The sequence below is a fragment of the Podarcis liolepis genome, assembly GCF_965112155.1.
Source record: "Podarcis liolepis genome assembly, chromosome: 3".
Classification (NCBI taxonomy): domain Eukaryota; kingdom Metazoa; phylum Chordata; class Lepidosauria; order Squamata; family Lacertidae; genus Podarcis; species Podarcis liolepis.
Genome location: NC_139557.1, coordinates 116,190,896 through 116,209,571, shown reverse-complemented (window position 1 = coordinate 116,209,571; position 18,676 = coordinate 116,190,896). Strand labels below are relative to the sequence as shown.

At 46.1% G+C, this 18,676-nt stretch overlaps 1 protein-coding gene across 2 annotated transcripts in view; it reads left to right on the top strand.

The window, feature by feature from the left end:
- The window catches only part of USP34 (ubiquitin specific peptidase 34), a 105,865-nt gene extending 91,469 nt beyond the window's left edge, over positions 1-14,396 (top strand). For both annotated transcript variants that reach the window (XM_083493956.1, XM_083493957.1), the window contains 14 exons: positions 467-614; positions 869-1,503; positions 2,603-2,760; positions 3,497-3,575; positions 3,742-3,868; positions 4,005-4,112; positions 5,062-5,166; positions 6,652-6,776; positions 7,249-7,372; positions 8,343-8,422; positions 9,239-9,379; positions 10,993-11,139; positions 12,245-12,404; positions 13,133-14,396. In XM_083493956.1, the coding sequence (XP_083350082.1) occupies positions 467-614; positions 869-1,503; positions 2,603-2,760; positions 3,497-3,575; positions 3,742-3,868; positions 4,005-4,112; positions 5,062-5,166; positions 6,652-6,776; positions 7,249-7,372; positions 8,343-8,422; positions 9,239-9,379; positions 10,993-11,139; positions 12,245-12,404; positions 13,133-13,740 (2,745 nt within the window). In that variant the 3' untranslated portion in view covers positions 13,741-14,396. The remainder of the gene's footprint in view (positions 1-466; positions 615-868; positions 1,504-2,602; positions 2,761-3,496; positions 3,576-3,741; positions 3,869-4,004; positions 4,113-5,061; positions 5,167-6,651; positions 6,777-7,248; positions 7,373-8,342; positions 8,423-9,238; positions 9,380-10,992; positions 11,140-12,244; positions 12,405-13,132) is intronic.
- The last annotated feature ends 4,280 nt before the right edge of the window (positions 14,397-18,676 follow it).

The window sequence follows — 18,676 nt, the reverse complement described above, 5'->3', positions numbered from 1 at the left end:
CCATAAGTTTTGACATGGTGCATGATTTTTGAGTAATGGCTCCCCATGCAGAAAATCCCCATGGGAGGACTCCACCGCCTGAACCAGTGAACAGTTTGAATTATGCCTACTGCCTTGTACAGGAAGCCTCCCTTCCATGTCTTAAGGGAGTAGCCGATTAGAGACGCAGGGTTAGGGGTATGTCTCCCCAAGTTAGATTTCGGAGCATGGGGGAATACTTAAAGTAGCTAACTACTGTCAGGACTACCTTGCCTTCTGACTCTGTTTCATAAACAGGTATCACATCAGAGACCTGCATCTGAGGCAAAATGTACAAGACACTGCACCCCTCTTGCAGAAAAGCACACATGCAGCCTTGTTCAATACCTGCAGTCTTGGCCATGTTCACAATATGTTGAATGCCAGTCAGGAACCTGGCATTTGTGGGTTTGTCTGACTCTTCCATTTCCCCCTTTTTCCTGCCTAGGTGATTGAGTACAACCCTTCTCAGTGCCTGGATTGGCTAGCGGTGCAGACGCCCCGAAATAAGCTTGCCCACAGTTGGGTGTTGCAGAATATGGAGAACTGGGTAGAACGCTTTCTTTTGGCTCACAACTACCCTAGAGTGAGAACCTGTAAGTTGTTACGTGGGAGGAAATTACCCTTTTCTGGTTTTAACTTTTGCATAATTGTTTCATCGTCGTTTAATTGTAAAGGAGAATGTGGGCTCTGCTGTTTTGTTTATTTCACTTAACAGTATTTGAATATTTGGAAGGTCTACCTGTGTTTCCCTTTCTCCTATCTGTATTATGTGTGGTTTTATGAAACTCAAGCTCTACCTGGTGAGGTTTGGTCTGTCTGTTCACCTGTGGTTTTTCCCCCTTTGCAGCTGCTGCCTACCTTCTGGTCTCTCTCATTCCAAGCAATTCATTCCGACAGATGTTCCGATCCACTCGCTCACTCCACATCCCCACTCGGGACCTTCCCCTTAGCCCAGACACCACGGTCGTCCTTCACCAGGTCTACAACGTTCTCCTTGGGCTGCTCTCGCGAGCTAAGCTCTACGTAGACGCTGCTGTTCACGGGACTACGAAACTGGTGCCCTACTTCAGCTTCATGACCTACTGCTTGATTTCCAAAACGGAAAAACTGATGTTTTCTACCTACTTCATGGACTTGTGGAACCTTTTCCAGCCGAAGCTCTCTGAGCCCGCCATCGCCACCAACCACAACAAGCAGGCCTTGCTCTCTTTCTGGTACAACGTCTGTGTCGACTGCCCCGAGAATGTGCGCCTTATTGTACAGAACCCCGTAGTAACCAAGAACATTGCCTTCAATTACATCCTAGCGGACCACGACGACCAGGATGTGGTGCTCTTTAACCGCGGGATGCTGCCTGCCTACTACGGCATTCTGCGGCTGTGCTGTGAGCAGTCCCCTGCATTCACCAGACAGCTGGCTTCTCATCAGAATATTCAGTGGGCCTTTAAGAATCTCACCCCACACGCTAGCCAGTACCCTGGGGTAAGTCCCTTCGCCCAACAGACAGGATGGGGAAATTGGTGTTGTGCTGGGATTTTCCATAACACAAGAGCCAGGATTCTGATTGGCCAGCAGCTTTTTACGGGAGTGGCATTTTGAGGAAACTACAGAAGGTATCGGGACCCAGAGCCCGTCCAGTGAATGCAGTTGCTTCTCCCTTCTGTGTTGGATGTCTCTGAGTGGCCTTGGCTCCTTTTGTTGTTCGAAGGCTTCAAACGCTCTTGCTTCAAATGGAACAATCCCTCCTTGCGTTTCCTGCCTCTACAAGGCCAACTGGTGGCATTGAGAGGGCTCAATTTGCGGCTGGGTTCTCCAGTTGTTGATACCTAATTTAGAGATGGTGAAGAAAACAAGAGCTCAGGCACCTGTAATATGTCCCACCCCTTCCAGATTTAGGGTGCTTTTATCTTTTAATTTTACCATACATTTACTTGATTTTGTATTTGGGGGGGGGATTATTCCATAAATAGGGACGTGGGTGGCGCTGTGGGTTAAACCACAGAGCCTAGGACTTGCTGATCAGAAGGTCAGCGGTTCAAATCCCCGTGACAGAGTGAGCTCCCATTGCTCGGTCCCTTCTCCTGCCAACCTAGCAGTTTGAAAGCACGTCAAAGTGCTAGTAGATAAATAGGTACTGCTCCAGCAGGAAGGTAAACAGCGTTTCTGTGCGCTGCTCTGGTTCGCCAGAAGCGGCTTAGTCATGCTGGCCACATGACCCGGAAGCTGTACGCCAGCTCCCTTGGCCAATAAAGCGAGATGAGCGCCGCAACCCCAGAGTTTGGCCACGACTGGACCTAATGGTCAGGGGTCCCTTTACCTTTACCTTTTATTCCATAAATATGAAGGGCGGCAATTTAATAGGATTGACAGGGGGCAAAAATTAGAACCACATGAACCCAAGAGTGCTTTTTATTTTAAATGTGGCATTAGAAAGCAGATGCTTGGGTGTGCAAATTTCCTGATTCTTGGAATTTGCTTTATTCTAGGAGCATCCCTGCCCCCCAGGGAATTAATGATCAGGACTTGAAAATTGTTTGTTAAGGTGACTGTTTTAGCCTGATGCTTGTTCTGGTTTCTTTAGGCTGTGGAGGAGCTGTTTAACCTCATGCAACTGTTTGTAGCTCAGAGGCCAGATATGAGAGAGGAAGAGCTGGAAGACATTAAGCAGTTTAAGAAAACTACCATAAGCTGTTACCTTCGCTGCTTAGATGGACGGTCATGCTGGACTACTTTAATAAGGTATCTCACTCTTGGAATATTGGTATAAAAGAAATTCATGGACCATATAAAAAGTCTGGTATAACTGCACACACACAGAGGGAGAAAATGTACAAAGGATCCAAGCAGTCATCATTGTGCTTTCCGCTATTTTGTGAATATTAATTTCGTTCAGTGCCTACAGTGCTTGGATCCTCCCTGCTGATGTGCACATCCCCCTTTATTTTTGTTTTCCTAGGCACCAAACAAATGTGGGCATTTCCCCTTTTCTCTCCTGCACTCACATTGAAAACTGGAGAGATCACGCTGAAATTTGCTTACGTACCTTTGTGTTGCATAGTTTTCTGTTTGGCCCTCATTCTCCCCCACAGAGCACATTTTCCAGGGGTGAAGGAAAGATACATCATCATTTTTAATGCAAGGCCTGTCACCAGGATCAAGAGTGAATAATTATATTTGATACACCATGTTCAGTGGGAGGGTGCGGTTGTTCCCAGGTCTTGCTCTTGGGCTGCCCGTAAGAATCCAGTTGGCCACTGCAAGAACAGGCCGCTGGACTAGGTGATCCATTGGCCTGATCCAGCAGGATCTTCTTATGTTCAGGACACAGTGCCACATTTTGCCCTCCCAGTATGCCTGCTCCTCCCTTGCACCTATTTTCAAAACGTCACAATCGCTAATAAAAAAATAATTTAAAACAAACAATATGGTAGCACTCTTAAGCTCATGTTTCTCCCTTACTGTTTTCTCCCCCTAGTGCCTTCCGAATATTACTAGAAACAGATGAGGACCGGCTTCTTGTTGTGTTCAACAGAGGCTTAATCCTGATGACGGAGGTAAGATTATCATTCCTATTGTTTGTGGGATTTTTTTTTTAAAAAACCCACTTGTGCTGAGGAAACATAACAGCGTAAATTATATGAGGACACTATATTCATATAACTGCTTTTTGAAATGTTAGTAACATGCTAACACTATTTTTTAATATATATCTATTTGCAGTCCTTCAACACATTGCACATGATGTACCACGAAGCCACAGCTTGCCACGTAACTGGAGACCTGGTTGAGCTTCTGTCCATATTCCTTTCTGTTCTCAAGTCCACCCGGCCATATCTGCAAAGAAAAGGTTTGGGCGTTATTTATTACTTATATTTACATTTCTCTTTTAAAAATGAAGGGGGTGGGAAGCCGACGTATAATTGCCAGTATAATTCAACGATTTATAGCGGTCGAATGACCAAACCGTGTTCTTGTATTTGCAGATGTGAAACAAGCACTGATCCAGTGGCAGGAGCGAATAGAATTCGCCCACAAACTTTTAACGTTGCTAAATTCATACAGCCCCCCGGAACTTAGAAACACTTGTATAGGTAAGGTATATTTGGGTTCGCGCCACCCAAAGGCTTGATGAACAGTTAACATTTAAGAAAGCTTTCTATTAATCTGTCTTTTTTTTCTAAAGCTGGGTGCCCACATGCAGGCATAGAACATACAAAATTGAGGGGGGCATTTCAGAGTGGAGGGGGCTTGATGGTCGAGACCCTCTTGTAGAAAAACCTCAAAGGCTGCTAACAGGGTCCCCATCCATCTCTAGTGCTGTTTTCACACATGCTGCCCTCATGCCCCTGTTGTAAAGCCCAGTTCATACTTCCCTTCTCCCTTAGTCTCTTCAGTGACACATGCATTCAGCCTGAAATGATTGGTGGGTGTGGGGAGGAGAGGGATCCGGCTCAGATAAAGCACCCAGGTTTTTCCAAACACCCATGCCTGTAATTTCTACCATCCGAAGAGCATCACACAGGTTAGCTGTGGTAGCTACTGGAACCGTGCATTGGATTTGGCCAAACCAGGCGCATCTGGAGAGGGACGTGGGTATTGGGTGAGTTGGGTACAGACAGCCACGGATCGCTGCAGTTTGGGTTGGACGGCCAGAGCAATCGGTGGCTGTCAGGAGGCAGGGGCATTGGGCAGGAAAACCAAGTGAATAGGACAAGCTCTACCTGACTGGCAGCTGCACCTCGTCAGGAGGAGTTAGGCCCAACACAGTGGTTCTCCTTTCAGCCTGATGCCCTGCCCTGCAGGAGCAATGCCTTCTTTCAACAGCTGTTGAGCAGAGCCACTGATCCTGTGGGATACGGCTGCCGCTTCACAAGCATCTTTCTTTCAGGAAAGCTGCTTGCAAAGCAGCACATCTTAAACCCTCTTTGAACCTTTTGCTAAAAGAGAATATTTATGCAGGGTATTTCACTTTTGTCAAGTGAGCAGTTGACCCCAGACCTATATCTTGAGAAAAATGCAAAACCAATGTTTGCTTTGCAGATGTCCTCAAGGAGCTGGTGCTCTTAAGCCCTCACGATTTCCTGCACACTCTGGTTCCATTTCTGCAGCACAACCATTGCACATACCACCACAGCAACATCCCAAGTACGTGTTTCTGGTTGAAAAGGCCTGTTGTTAACTGTTTGTGTGTCTAGCCCAGGATTTTGTTGCAGGATTCAATTGTTCTGAGATTTCAGATTTTCCCCAAGACAAAAGGCAGCCCAGGAAGGTGAGGGGTTCTCCCTTTTGACCTCAAGGGATATGGCTTATTTAAGTAATTTCAGGCATACTTTTACTGGGCTGACTTTATCAACAGGGGGAGGAGACATAAGGAATAGTCTGATTAAAAAAAGAAAGCAGAGAAGCTTTGTACATAATACCTATTAGATGGGCAGGTACTAGGCCAAGGCTTTCTCAGTGGTAGCCCCATGCCTTTGGAACTCCATTCCTGTGGAGATATGTACAGCCTCATCATTGCAGTTCTTTAAAAAAACACCTCTGAAGACACCTTTATTAATATCTGTGTTTGGCTGAACTGTTCTATAGTTAAAAAAACGACAACAACAACCCTTTAGCTGGTGATTGGGGTATATGTCTGTTTTGTAATTGGATTGTGTCTTAAGAGTCTCGAAAGCAACCTTTTGAGGGCAGTTTGCCCTGAAAAGGCAGGTTAAAACCTTTTGAATGAAAATAAATGTTCACCACAGCGTCAGAACATAAAGGAGAGGTAGTAATAAAGAGCAGGAATCACCTGGGAACAAATGAGGGTGAGATGGTGGGTCGATATCTAAGCCCAAGTGCTTGCCCATGACTGCCACTTGTCATCAAGCAGGCTCCCGTTCCAAGGAGCTTGGATAACAAATGGGTAAATTATAAACCTGCCAATAAATGATATTGGCAACATGACTACATGTTGATGGGAATCATTGCAGTTGGGTTGCACTTGAGGAGGTGGTGATGGGAAGTTTTAAGGGAAGTTTCTGCAAGCAAGGATTGGGTGGGCAGGCAGGGTGGCTGGCTGTTCTAGCAAGCAGGTGAGATGGGCTTTGGAAATAGCCGGTACTGGGGCAGATGGTGCAAAGATCTCAAGGTGGGGGGCACTAAGATGTTTGGAAGCAAGCAAGGGACCCTATGTTCTGTGCTTGCCTCTCACGTTGCATTTGCCTAGATGGGAAAGAACATGCGAGGGAGGTGCTTAATCCTGTCGCTTTCTCCCAGCCTGCCTTCAAGAGCAGGTTTCCCAGTCAGGTGGTTGCAAAGCAGCTGGTGGGGAGGGATTGCGAATGAAAAGCAACCAAAGTGACAAACTTCCACAGCCAGCACCTTTCCCATCAGTCTAAGACTTGGAAGCTTCCTGTTTGCCTCTGACCTTCTGGCTCCAGCCTCAGGTTGGGATGCTATAACAAGCAAAGTGCTAAAAATTTGAATGGAACTAAATACTGAGTCTGGATCTTGTGTGTACACACACACACACACACACACACACACACATTTTTGTTTTTATTGTTTTTAAGAATATTACTGGTTACTTGTAAGTGTCAAGCTGCATAGATTAAATGCCTGTTTTTTGTTCTCTGATTTCTGTTTCAGTGTCTCTTGGTCCTTACTTCCCATGCCGTGAAAATTTGAAATTGATAGGAGGCAAAAGTAACATCCGCCCACCTCGCCCTGAGCTTAATATGTGCCTCTTGCCTACTATGGTTGAAGCCAGCAAGGTACATCTGTTGGGGAGGGGCTTCTTGTTGGGATTCCTGGTGGGGTTGAGCGAGGCTCCAAGACTGCTGTGCCTTGGAAGTTGTGGACTTCGCTCACCACTGGTGCTGAAGACTGCTGTTAAATGCTGTGTATGTAACAAAATGCTGGCAACTAGTTTGCTGTGGCGGTGTGTTAATAAGAAGGAAACTGCTTTTGGAAGCAGGATGGAGAATACTTCATCTTTCCTCACCCATCACTTCCGTGCTCCAGATCTTTATTTAACATACACACACAGGGTTCCAAATACGTTTAAACTTGGTGCAATAGTTGAGGGTGGCTCAGGAGGAGTGGGGAAGTCGTGGGCAGGGGAAGGGTTAAGTGCAGATACGTGCGCAGAGACATTCGCCAGTTAGTTGTTTTTCCACTTCCACTCCGTGTCAGGGCCTCTTTTGAAACCACGCGGCAATAAACCCGTTTCCCTTACATCTTCAGGGCAAAGATGAAGTTTATGACCGCATGCTGCTAGATTACTTTTTCTCGTATCATCAGTTCATCCATCTGCTGTGCCGAGTTGCCATCAATTGTGAGAAGTTCACAGAGACCTTAGTAAAGATGAGTAAGTACAGAAGTGACGCTTCTCCCTAAAGAATCTCAGCACCCGAGGGGGCCTTCGGTGGCAGCTGCTTGCTTAAACAAGAGACTAAATGCAACTGTATTTATAGCATTTCCTTTTCAAGTGTACCTGAGCATTTCATTGAGCAAATCTTTCATTGTAAGGCTCTGGGTGGGGGATTGTGAGTCCATAGCCTTCCAGGAGTTGCAGGGCTACGTCTCATTGTGCCTGACCATTGGAAATGCTGACCAGGCTCACGGGAGAGAGAGACCCTGTTACGCTGCCAACCCATTAAGACCTAGCCTTAAATAGCAGTGACAGCAGTGCAGAAAATTAATTAAATAACAAACAAAAAGAGAGATTTTCCTTCCTGAGGTTCAGGCTAGGAAGGAAAAATCTCCATTTGTTTGTTTGTTTGTTATTTAATTAATTTTATTTATATTCCATCCTTTCCCCAAACTTGGACTCAATGCAGCTTACAAAAATTCAAATAACATGGATAAAATTAAAAAGCTAAAAATATATAAACAACGGTGGTTAAGAAGTAGTTATGGTATTATAGAATTAACGCTATATACTGTAAAAGCAAATCTATGAACATACAGATAGTAAAAACAGCACTATGTTTAAAATGTGTTTTTTGGGGAGTTATTGGGTTGTTGTTTTTATTTTTATTATGTGGTTTTATATTTTGATTTTATTCTGTGAGACACTGAGACCTCTGGGTATAGGACAGTATATAAATTCAATGAATGAATGAATGAATGCTCTTTCCTTAAAAACAGCCAGTTCCCCCAATCCTGTCAGAATAAAACAGTCTTCACCTGCCAGTGGAAGGACAGGAAAGAGGGAGCCCGTATAACTTTTGTGTATATTGCTGATCATTTATCATGATCTGAATTAAAATGTTTCAAACCTTCGGAGAATGTTCCAACCCGCTGAAATGGCTACTGCTTCTCTTTCCAAATTGTAGGTGTCCTCGTCGCATACGAAGGCTTGCCTCTTCATCTAGCTTTGTTTCCCAAACTTTGGACTGAGCTTTGCCAAACTCAGGTAAAATGTTGTGTGCTTCGCAAGCAGCTCTCAGTCCTTGACAATCTTCACTTAAAATGATCTGCGGTAGCAGGTGTTGTGAAAGACCTCTGCCTGCCTGAGACCCTTGGGAGCTGCTGCCAGTTGGAGGGACACCATTGGGCTAGGTGGCTAGAGAGTCTAACTTTGCATAAGACCAGCTTCCCGTTTACCACATGTGAACCAATGTAAGGTAAAGGGACCCCTGACCATTAGGTCCAGTTGTGGCCAACTCTGGGGTTGCGGCGCTCATCTCACTTTACTGGCCAAGGGAGCCGGCGTACAGCTTCTGGGTCATGTGGCCAGCATGACTAAGCTGCTTCTGGCAAACCAGAGCAGCGCACGGAAACGCCATATACCTTCCCGCCAGAGCGGTACCTACTTGCACTTTGACGTGTTTTCGAACTGCTAGGTTGGCAGGAGCCGGGACTGAGCAATGGGAGCTCACCCCTTCGTGGGGATTCGAACCACCAGCCTTCTGATCAGCAAGCCCTAGGCTCTGTGGTTTAACCCACAGTGCCACCCACATCCCACTGTGAACCAATGTATCTCTAGCTATAAGGAATTCAGCAGGTGCTGCTATTTCCTATGCAAGCACCTTGTGCTTCGTACAGCGGCCTGCAAATGCTGAGGAACCGTGGCAACTTTGTGCAGCACTTCTCTGCTAAGCTGCCTTCGCAAGCCCTGCTGGAGTGAATAAGTGTTGTCTGTTGCATGTATGCAAAAGACTGCAGCCGTTGTCTCCAGCAGCAACACAAAACTGGCACCGGTTCTGAAGCCTTTTCTTTCTCCCTTCAGTCTGCCATGTCAAAGAACTGTATCAAGCTCCTGTGCGAGGACCCTGTGTTTGCAGAATACATTAAATGCATACTCATGGACGAAAGGACCTTTCTCAATAACAACGTTGTGTACACTTTCTTAACGCATTTTCTTCTCAAGGTATGTCCATCAGGCATCTGTGCATGAGTTGCTCAGTGCACCCTCACAAAGCTTTGACTCAGGTTAATTAGACCAGAGGTTTCCAACCTTTTTGTGTCCACGGCTCCCTTGACCAACTACATTCTTTTTGCGGCACCTGTGTGGGCTCAGGAGCCCAGTTATGTCACCCCTTGCCTGCAGAGCTGGCAGCCCCACACCCCTTTTCAAACACTCTGCCTTGTGGAGTGTTCCCTCAGCCTCCTCTCCTCTCTCCTTGGGAGTCCTCTGGGCAGTCGCTCCCGCTTCTCCTGGTCTCTGAGCTGCCCCTTCCCCTGCCCTAAAGAGAGGTGCCTCATCACACTGCCCCACAGGGGCCTGGGAAGTACCTCCTGGCCAGCCCTAGAGGCACCATTCGCCGGGGGGGGGGGGTTGTAGCCAGGGCTGCTGCTGCTGCTGCAACAAACAGTTGTGCAAGTCTTTGGGAGGCTGAGATGAGAGGCCATCAGAGGAGGAAGGGTCCCCGATCACACAGGGTCCCTGGACATTTCACCATCTATTGATCCCTGTGCCACCACCCAGGCCCTACCTGGTACAATACTGAGTCCAGTCAGGGTTAAATTGGAACATAAACTGCTGTTTCTTTATTGCAGTTTAACAAGTGTGGGGTTTCATAAACTGTATCGGTCAATTACATTCATGGGATGCCTATCCAGACCTATAACTCCGCTACCTGTTCTCACTCACTAAACCACCTCTCAGATATTTACTTGTCTTCCTAGCGCCTAACTGTTCCTGACTCAGATTATTTCCTACACTAACTCAGCCCACCCACAAACACTATCCCAATTCACTCCCACTCCAACCAACCACCCAACGAACTCCTCCCTTTGCCCCTTCCAGAGCTGGTTTTATAGTCCCTCTGACTCCACCCCCTGGCTCCTGATTGGGTAACCTGTTTAACTATTTCACCTCCAGCACTCTCATATGTTAACGTCACAGTCGTGCAAGTCTTTGGGAGGCTGAGATGAGAGGGCATCAGAGGAGGAAGAGAAGGAAAGAGGGACAGGCCAGTGTTGTCCGTGGCACCCCTGACTATCATACAATGCACCCCAGGGTGCCAGAGCATGCTGGTTGAAAACCACTGAATTAGATCATAACTACACATAGGCTTGGTGTGATTGAAGAAAAGGAACACTCAGTTGTAAGTTGCTGGGTGGACTCCTAGACGGTAGGTAGAATTGTTGAGGTGGAGTCTACTATTACTTTACAAATCACCTTGCTCGAAGGATAGAGCTGCTGCTGAGTTTGTTCGGTAGGGAGTGAGCTGAAAGGTGTTTCGTATTTCCGTCTTATCTAAGAAAGAAAATCCACACACTTCCTAGCAAACGTGAGGACAGAATACACACATTGCTGCTACTTCTTCAGTCCACTGACCAATTGAAATAAGTCACAAAATCATAGAATTGTAGAGTTGGAAAGGGACCCTGGGGGTTAGTGAGTCCAACCCCTGGCAATGAAGGAATATCAAAGCACACATACCACTTCCATAGCTGTGTTGACAGCAGCACTGTGATCACTTGAATCAATTGTGTCTCATGAGCCAACTTTAAAAATCATGTTTAAATTTCTTACAGGTGCAAGGGCAGGTTTTTTCTGAAGCAAATTGTGCTGGAGTAATCAATAATTTGGTTACAAATCTGATCAACCAGTATCAGAGCTTAGAATCAGATTTCGCCAATAAGCGAGTTGAAATTTTTAAAGCAAGCTCCACTTTAAATGGGGTAAGTTACCTTTCTTCACCCCTCCCTTTCAGCTTAAAATAAATACCAGAGGTTTATTTTCATTCTGCTGTGCCTTCAGTGTATGTATCCAAAAGTCATAACTGAGTTGCTGTTGTTGTTTTTTTAAAAAATGCTTTTATACAGTTTCTTGGTCTGCTATATTCTTTTTGAGACGGGCAGGGGAAATTGCTCTCAGTATTCCAAGTTGGAAAAAGAATGGCACATGGAGTTGTACCAGGATTGATGCTGGTCTCATGTCCTGAATTGTAATCAGCAATTAAACCACCACTTTCTCGGTTCAGACCTAGTGGGATATTGCGGTTTAGCGAGCAGAAATGGAAGCGCCAAAATCAGGCACACAAGGGAACACAAGAAGGTATACAAGATAGTTTGAGAAACCATGGTTTGTTGGGCTAATACTGTTACCTCTGAACCAGAGCTGTGACTTCACTGGTATGACTTGGCAAAATTTAGATAAGGAAGCCAGGGTGTGTAGCTAGAAGTAATTAATGTGTGAAAGTACCCCTCAGTGAGCCCTGTGTAGACATTCAGATTGTTCTGAGGAGGCTGGGTGAAGATAATCGTGCAGGCTTTAATTGATTAAGCCATTGATTCAGTTAGCAAACATTTTCATATGGGTAAAAAAAAAAAAAAGTGAAGCAGAGAGCATATTTGGTGTTCATTCAAATCATGCATATGTGATAGCACACACCATGCTTAAAGGTGAGGGTGCCTCTTTCAAGAAGCTGTGTTTTATATATTTCTCTTCCAAATTTTTAAAAAATGAAATGTTCCTGTTTAGCCAGGGCCCCTTATTAATTGCTTAAACATTTGTTTTTAATTTGATTGAACATTGCAGCCCTAATAAAACTGTCGGTCGGTATGGCCAGTCCTCTCCCATGGCATCCTATTAAGTTCATCATCGGAGCATAAGTTGCTTGTTTAAAGTTGTCATAGTGTAAAATGATTCAGGTGTCCGTTCTGCTGGGATGCAGACATCTTACAATCCTTTCAGCAGCATTTCAGTGTTCCCACGTCAGATCTTTCGGAGTTAAGAACTGGATCTTCATTAAGTAAGTGGATTTTTCTGGGTTTTCTTTTCCAGGACCTTCGAGCCCTCACTTTGCTGCTTTCCGTGCACACCCCAAAACAGCTGAACGCTGCCCTAATTCCAACACTGCAAGAACTGTTAAACAAATGCAGGACTTGCCAACAACAGAAGAACTCGCTGCAGGAGCAAGAAGCCAAAGAAAGAAAAACTAAAGGTTTGTTCTGGAGTGGTCCTTGACTCCCCACCCCTCTAGTTGCTGATTTGGCTTCTCTTAACTGCATTTTCAGATTTCACTAATTCTCTTTATATTGATTACTTGCTGCCCCTTTGCCCAGTGTTCTTACTGGTATCCCTAAAATGCCAAGCACCCCCCCTTTTTAAGCACCTAACTGGGTTAAGCAGTTGTAAAACTGGAGCACTTTGATGTTGCTACACAGGTAAGCAGAAGCTGTGTCCAAATCAAGCCATAGCCTGTGTTTCGGAGCATGCGTCATGTTGGAGGCATCTCCCACTCTGACTTGGATACCCATATATTGGCCATAAACACATCCAGTATATGAGTAATGACATCCTCCTGGGTAAAGATGTTACAGATGCAGTGAGATGCCTTCACAATAGGCATCTATACCCAGGAGGCCAGATGATACCTTAGAAAGCACAGTCCCATTTCCTAACCCAAGGGCAGCCTGCTTTCTTCCCCTTGCCAAGGGATATCAATTGCTGGACAGCTCCAGAGCCAAATGTGGGTGGCAAGCTGAGCTATCATTTAGTTGCAAGAATTTGCCCATTGTTCTAGTAGCTGGTGAAGACAATTTTTGACTCTCGTTGAGTCTAAGAGCGAACCATAGCTCAGGAAAAAGTGTCCTTGCCCCAAGTGTCAGAAGTTTGCTATGGAGCAAATCAGATGTGTATATGACAGCATGCTGTATTTTGACCTTATAGATGATGAAGGAGCTACTCCAGTAAAAAGAAGACGGGTTAGCAGCGACGAGGAGCACACAGTAGACAGTTGCATCAGTGATCTGAAAACTGAACCCAGGGAGGCCTTGACTCCAACTAGCACCTCAGATAACGAGACAAGAGACTCCTCGATCATTGACCCGGGCACGGAGCAGGACCTGCCCTCCCCGGAAAACAGCTCCGTCAAAGAGTACCGGATGGAAGTTCCGTCTTCGTTCTCGGAAGACATGATGCTAGCTGCCCGGTCGCAGCATGGGGAGGAGCAGCCAGGCAGCAGTAGGTTTGAAGAATGTAAAGAGCTGAAAGAGCCCCCGAGCTCGAAGGATTCCAACGTCGTTGAGGATGACGCAGAGTTCCCCTCCACATCCATTTCTGCTGTTCTGTCTGACCTCACAGATTTGAAGAATTGTGAAGGTCAAGCCTCGCAGGACCCCGAGTCTGGCTTGTCGCTCAGTTGCAGCCATTCCAGAGGACTCTTGAGTCACATGCAGCAGCAGCAAGACATTTTAGACATCCTTTGCAGGACCATTGAGTCTACGATTCATGTGGTTTCGAGGATATCTGGCAAAGGAAACCAAGCTGCTTCTTGACAATAGAGGAGCATGTCTGCTTTTAAAGTCTTTTTCCCCCCTTCAAAAATGCTGTTTGTATAAGTTTTGCTTATTTCTGTTTTGTGCTTCAGTTTGTCCAGTGCTTTCTGCTTGAATTGCAAGATTAAATTTATATGCTTAATTCTTGGTCAGGCAGAACTCCAGATTAAAAAGGAAAAAAATTAGCATCTACCGTACACTTTCTTAAAGGGCAATCAGATAATGAATATGTTTTATGTAATTCAAAGTTCACTGTAGTGGCTTTCATTTAATATGGCTGTCTGGGAGAACAGGGTCTCCTCGCCCTGTATGATGTAATTTAAACTGATGGCATTTTTACTGTGTATAATATGGTGTCCTCTGTGCCAGTTTTGTACCTTACAATAGAGGCAAATTGCCTCCAATCGCTGTGGTTTTTATTATCAAAATTAAGTTTACTTGTATACTAAACAACCACAAGAAATTTGATTCTGTAAAGAATCCTCTAGCTGTGGCCTGACAGTATATATATAAATATATATATATATGGTGCTTTATTTAACAGAATACCTGTGGAGGAAATAAAGCACACTTGATGTAAAATTAATTGTTTTATTTTTATTGACATGACCGATTGCTATTCTGTGCACTTCATTAAACTGATTGTGACGACTTTTCATTCGTTTTTATATATGTTGCCTCAGTGCTCCAGTTTTATTTTTTACCAAAGCTGCAAGCTAAGAGCCTCACCTGGATGACTCGGAACTAGTCTGGGATATGATAAATTGGACCCAGTTCTTGTTTATTGTTCTCCCTCTGGGAGAATAAGTTCATATTCTGCATGTGCCCCCTCCTCCAGATTGTCTGACCCACCTATCTTCAGAGACTGGGTTTCAGGCCTAATGAGCACAGCCGCTTATGCCCCGTAGGTCCTATTCCATGAAACCATTTGCCCCTGCTCCCCAACTTTATGTTGCCGCCTCCTCAGGGTTTCTTGCAAGCAGTCAGTCTGTGTCTGCTTGCATCCTGTCTTTGCTTTTCTTGTTTAATACTTCTCCTGGTTTTGGGAGTAAGAGGGAAGGGGCACCCATGACTTCACTCTCCCAACTCCCTTCTCCCACTCACTGGATTCTACTTTTGCTTGACCTCTCTCTGCCAGACTCTCCCAGCTCACTGAGCCCTGTTGCCCCATCATCTTCCAACACCTCTTCCCAGTCTTTTCAATCTGACCACCCATCATCGTCCCACCACCATTCCCTGGGCTCTGAGCCTTTCTTCCTTTGCTGGTTCCCCAGCTGGTTCCTCCCACTGTTCCTGTGTGTCTTACCAGTCTGGTAGCCAGTGGATGTATTGGAACGTTGTCTTGCCTCAGCAATAGCCTAGACGATAGCCAACAAACTGAAGCTCAGCCCTGCTTAAAGGGGGAACCCCTGACCATTAGGTCCAGTCGTGGCTGACTCTGGGGTTGCGACGCTCATCTCGCTTTATTGGCCGAGGGAGCCGGCGTACAGCTTCCGGGTCACGTGGCCAGCATGACTAAGCCGCTTCTGGCGAACGAGCAGCGCACGGAAATGCCATTTACCTTCCCGCCAGAGTGGTACCTTTTTATCTACTTGCACTTTGATGTGCTTTCGAACTGCTAGGTTGGCAGGAGCTGGGACCGAGCAATGGGAGCTCACCCCGTCGCGGGGATTTGAACCACCAACCTTCTGATCAGCAAGCCCTAGGCTCTGTGGTTTAACCCACAGTGCCACCCGCGTCCCTTCAGCCCTGCTGAGATATGGGTATTGTTAGTGGGTAGTTCCCTAGACCGGATGGATCATAGAATCATAGAGTTGGAAGAGACCACAAGGGCCATCGAGTCCAACCCCCCCTGCCAAGCAGGAAACACCACCAGAGCACTCCTGACATATGGTTGTCAAGCCTCTGCTTAAAGACCTCCAAAGGAGGAGACTCCACCACACTCCTTGGCAGCAAATTCCACTGTCGAACAGCTCTTACTGTCAGGAACTTCTTCCTAATGTTTAGGTGGAATCTAATGGGAGGCTGCCTGCCCAAGATGGGGTTACACCCCTCCTGAAGGACCAGATGCGCAGCTTGGGGGATACTTCTGGATCCCTTGCTGTTGCTTGAGGCTTAGGTGTGGAGCGCCTTCTATCAGCTTCCTTCTGCTGTGCTCCAAATGTCTGTTCTCTGCTCTGGTAACCCCTAGGTTAGATTACTGCAATGCATTAGACATGAAACTGCCTCTAAAGATAGTTCAGAAACTTCGGCCGGTGCAAAATTCAGCAGACAGGTTGGTTGCTAGGTCAAGACCATTTGAGCTTATTGCGCTGATCCTGGCCCAACTCCACTGGCTGCCAGTTAGTTTCTGGGCTCAATTCAAAGTGCTGGTCTTGACCTATAAAGATTTAAACCGCTCAGGACTGCAGTACCTCAAGGACCACCTCTCACGACCTGGAACCTGTGATCATCACTGAAGGCTCTTCCTCGCGTGCCTCCTTCACGAGAGATCCAGAGGGCAGTGACACAAGAATGCCCCTTTTCTGCAGTGGCTCCCCGTTAGTGGAACACCCTCCCCAGGGAGGCTTATCTGGCACCTTCATCATATATTTTTAGGCACCAGGGAAAAGCATTCCTCTTCCAAGCCTTTGGCTAATTAAGCAATCAGTGCACTTTTAATCAGGGAGGAGGGTTTGGGAAATTGTTCTTGTTTGTTACTATATGTATTGTGTGTTTATATTCTAAACTGTCCTGTGATCCTTGGATAAATGGTGGTATAGGAATGTAATTATGACACGCCATATTATAATTAAAAAACCCATTCAGGAATCACCTTATAGGTACATTTAGGAGTTAACTCTATTTGACTAAGGCTTTTGTAGAACCTGTTTCATGCGTTCTGTGTCCGGGGCAGCTGTTTATCAGCTCCATCTGGTACGCAGGCTGAGACCTCACCTGCCCGCAGGCTGTCTCGCCAGAGTGGTGCATGCTCTAGTTATCTCTCGCTTGGACTACTGCAATGCGCTCTACGTGGGGCTACCTTTGAAGGTGACCCGGAAACTACAACTAATCCAGAATGCGGCAGCTAGACTGGTGACTGGGAGCAGCCGCCGAGACCACGTAAGACCAGTCTTGAAAGACGCTACATTTGCTCCCAGTACATTTCCGAGCACAATTCAAAGTGTTGGTGCTGACCTTGAAAGCCCTAAACGGCCTCGGGCCTGTATACCTGAAGGAGCGTCTCCACCCCCATTGTTCTGCCCGGACACTGAGGTCCAGCACCGAATGCCTTCTGGCAGTTCCCTCACTGTGAGAAGCAAAGCTACAGGAGACCAAGCAGAGGGCCTTCTTGGTAGTGGCACCCGCCCTGTGGAATGCCCTCCCATCAGATGTCAAAGACAAACTACCAGACTTTTAGACGATATCTGAAGGCAGCCCTGTTTAGGGAAGTTTTTAATGTTTAATAGACTATTGTATTTTAATCTTTTGTTGGAAGCTGTCCAGAGTGGCTGGAGGAATCCTGCCAGATGGGTGGGGTATAAATAATAAATTATTATTATTATTAGTAGTAGTAGTAGTAGTATAGTATTAAGAAGCACATCACCAATGCAATGCAAAGTTTGGGAGATAATGCCAATATAAACACAGATTTCTTTTATTTTTTTTATTCACCAATAATTTGTTTCAATGCCGTAAGAATTTAATGAGTTAACTGCTAACATGGTGGAAAGGCCTACTACTAACTGAATAGGACTTTTCTGCTACATGAGAACATACAAATACAAAAAGCATGTCGAACTGACTTATAGTGGATGCTGGCCTGCAGTAAGTGGCATTTTCACTTCAATATTTTATCGTGATGCAGTCCAAATGTGTTTCAGCACACACATACAGAAGCATGAGCTCTGCCTTACTACGTTTCAGAACTCTTAGCAAAATGTACACATGGCCATTTGGGCTTTTCACTTGCTGAGCAACGTTAAAGTAACAATTGCAAAATGTCCTTTATGCAGGCTATACAGGCTGATCAATTTCAGCTTTGTTCTCAAACTTTCCCTGTGGCATCACCGATGGATTGTGATAATATTGCGTGCTGGTCTTAAGTGGGGAAAAACACCCATTTCCACAGTTGGCATGCAGGAGGCATCCAAGTTACCGTACCTCCTGCATCAGCTAGGCCAGGTAGGGACATTTGCCCAGTACCACCTGGCTTCTCTGTTACTATGGGAAAGGCTCTGCAGAAGCCATTCAACTCCTGCAATGGTCCTTGTGAGCAATCAGGCAGCAGCAGTGGCACCTCAACCACGATTTCGGCTCCTGCCTTAATTCGGTCAGCTATGCTCCTCGGGACCCATTCACTCCATCTTTGACAGAGTTCAATCAGCTCACATCCGTTTATGATACCAACAACCTTGGTATTTTAACATGTTATGCTGCTGTAGCAAAACACTGAATACAAATTTGCCTTATACCCGAATCAGACTGCTGCACCCCATAGTTGCCTTTGACTGGACCTAACCGTCCAGGGCTCATTTACTTTTTAAAAGGTAAAGGGACCCCTGACCATTAGGTCCAGTCGTGACCGATTCTGGGGTTGCGGCGCTCATCTCGCTTTATTGGCCGAGGGAGCCGGCGTACAGCTTCCGGGTCATGTGGCCAGCATGACTAAGCCACTTCTGGCAAACCAGAGCAGCACACGGAAACACCGTTTACCTTCCCGCCAGAGCGGTACCTATTTATCTACTTGCACTTTGACATGCTTTCGAACTGCTAGGTTGGCAGGAGCAGGGACCGAGCAATGGGAGCTCACCCTGTCAAGGGGATTCGAACCGCCGACCTTCTGATCGGCAAGTCCTAGGCTCTGTGGTTTAACCCACAGTGCCACCCGGTCCCTAGCATTTACTTTTTACATCTAGCCAAATATTGGCTATAGTGGCTAGCAGTAATTCCCTGG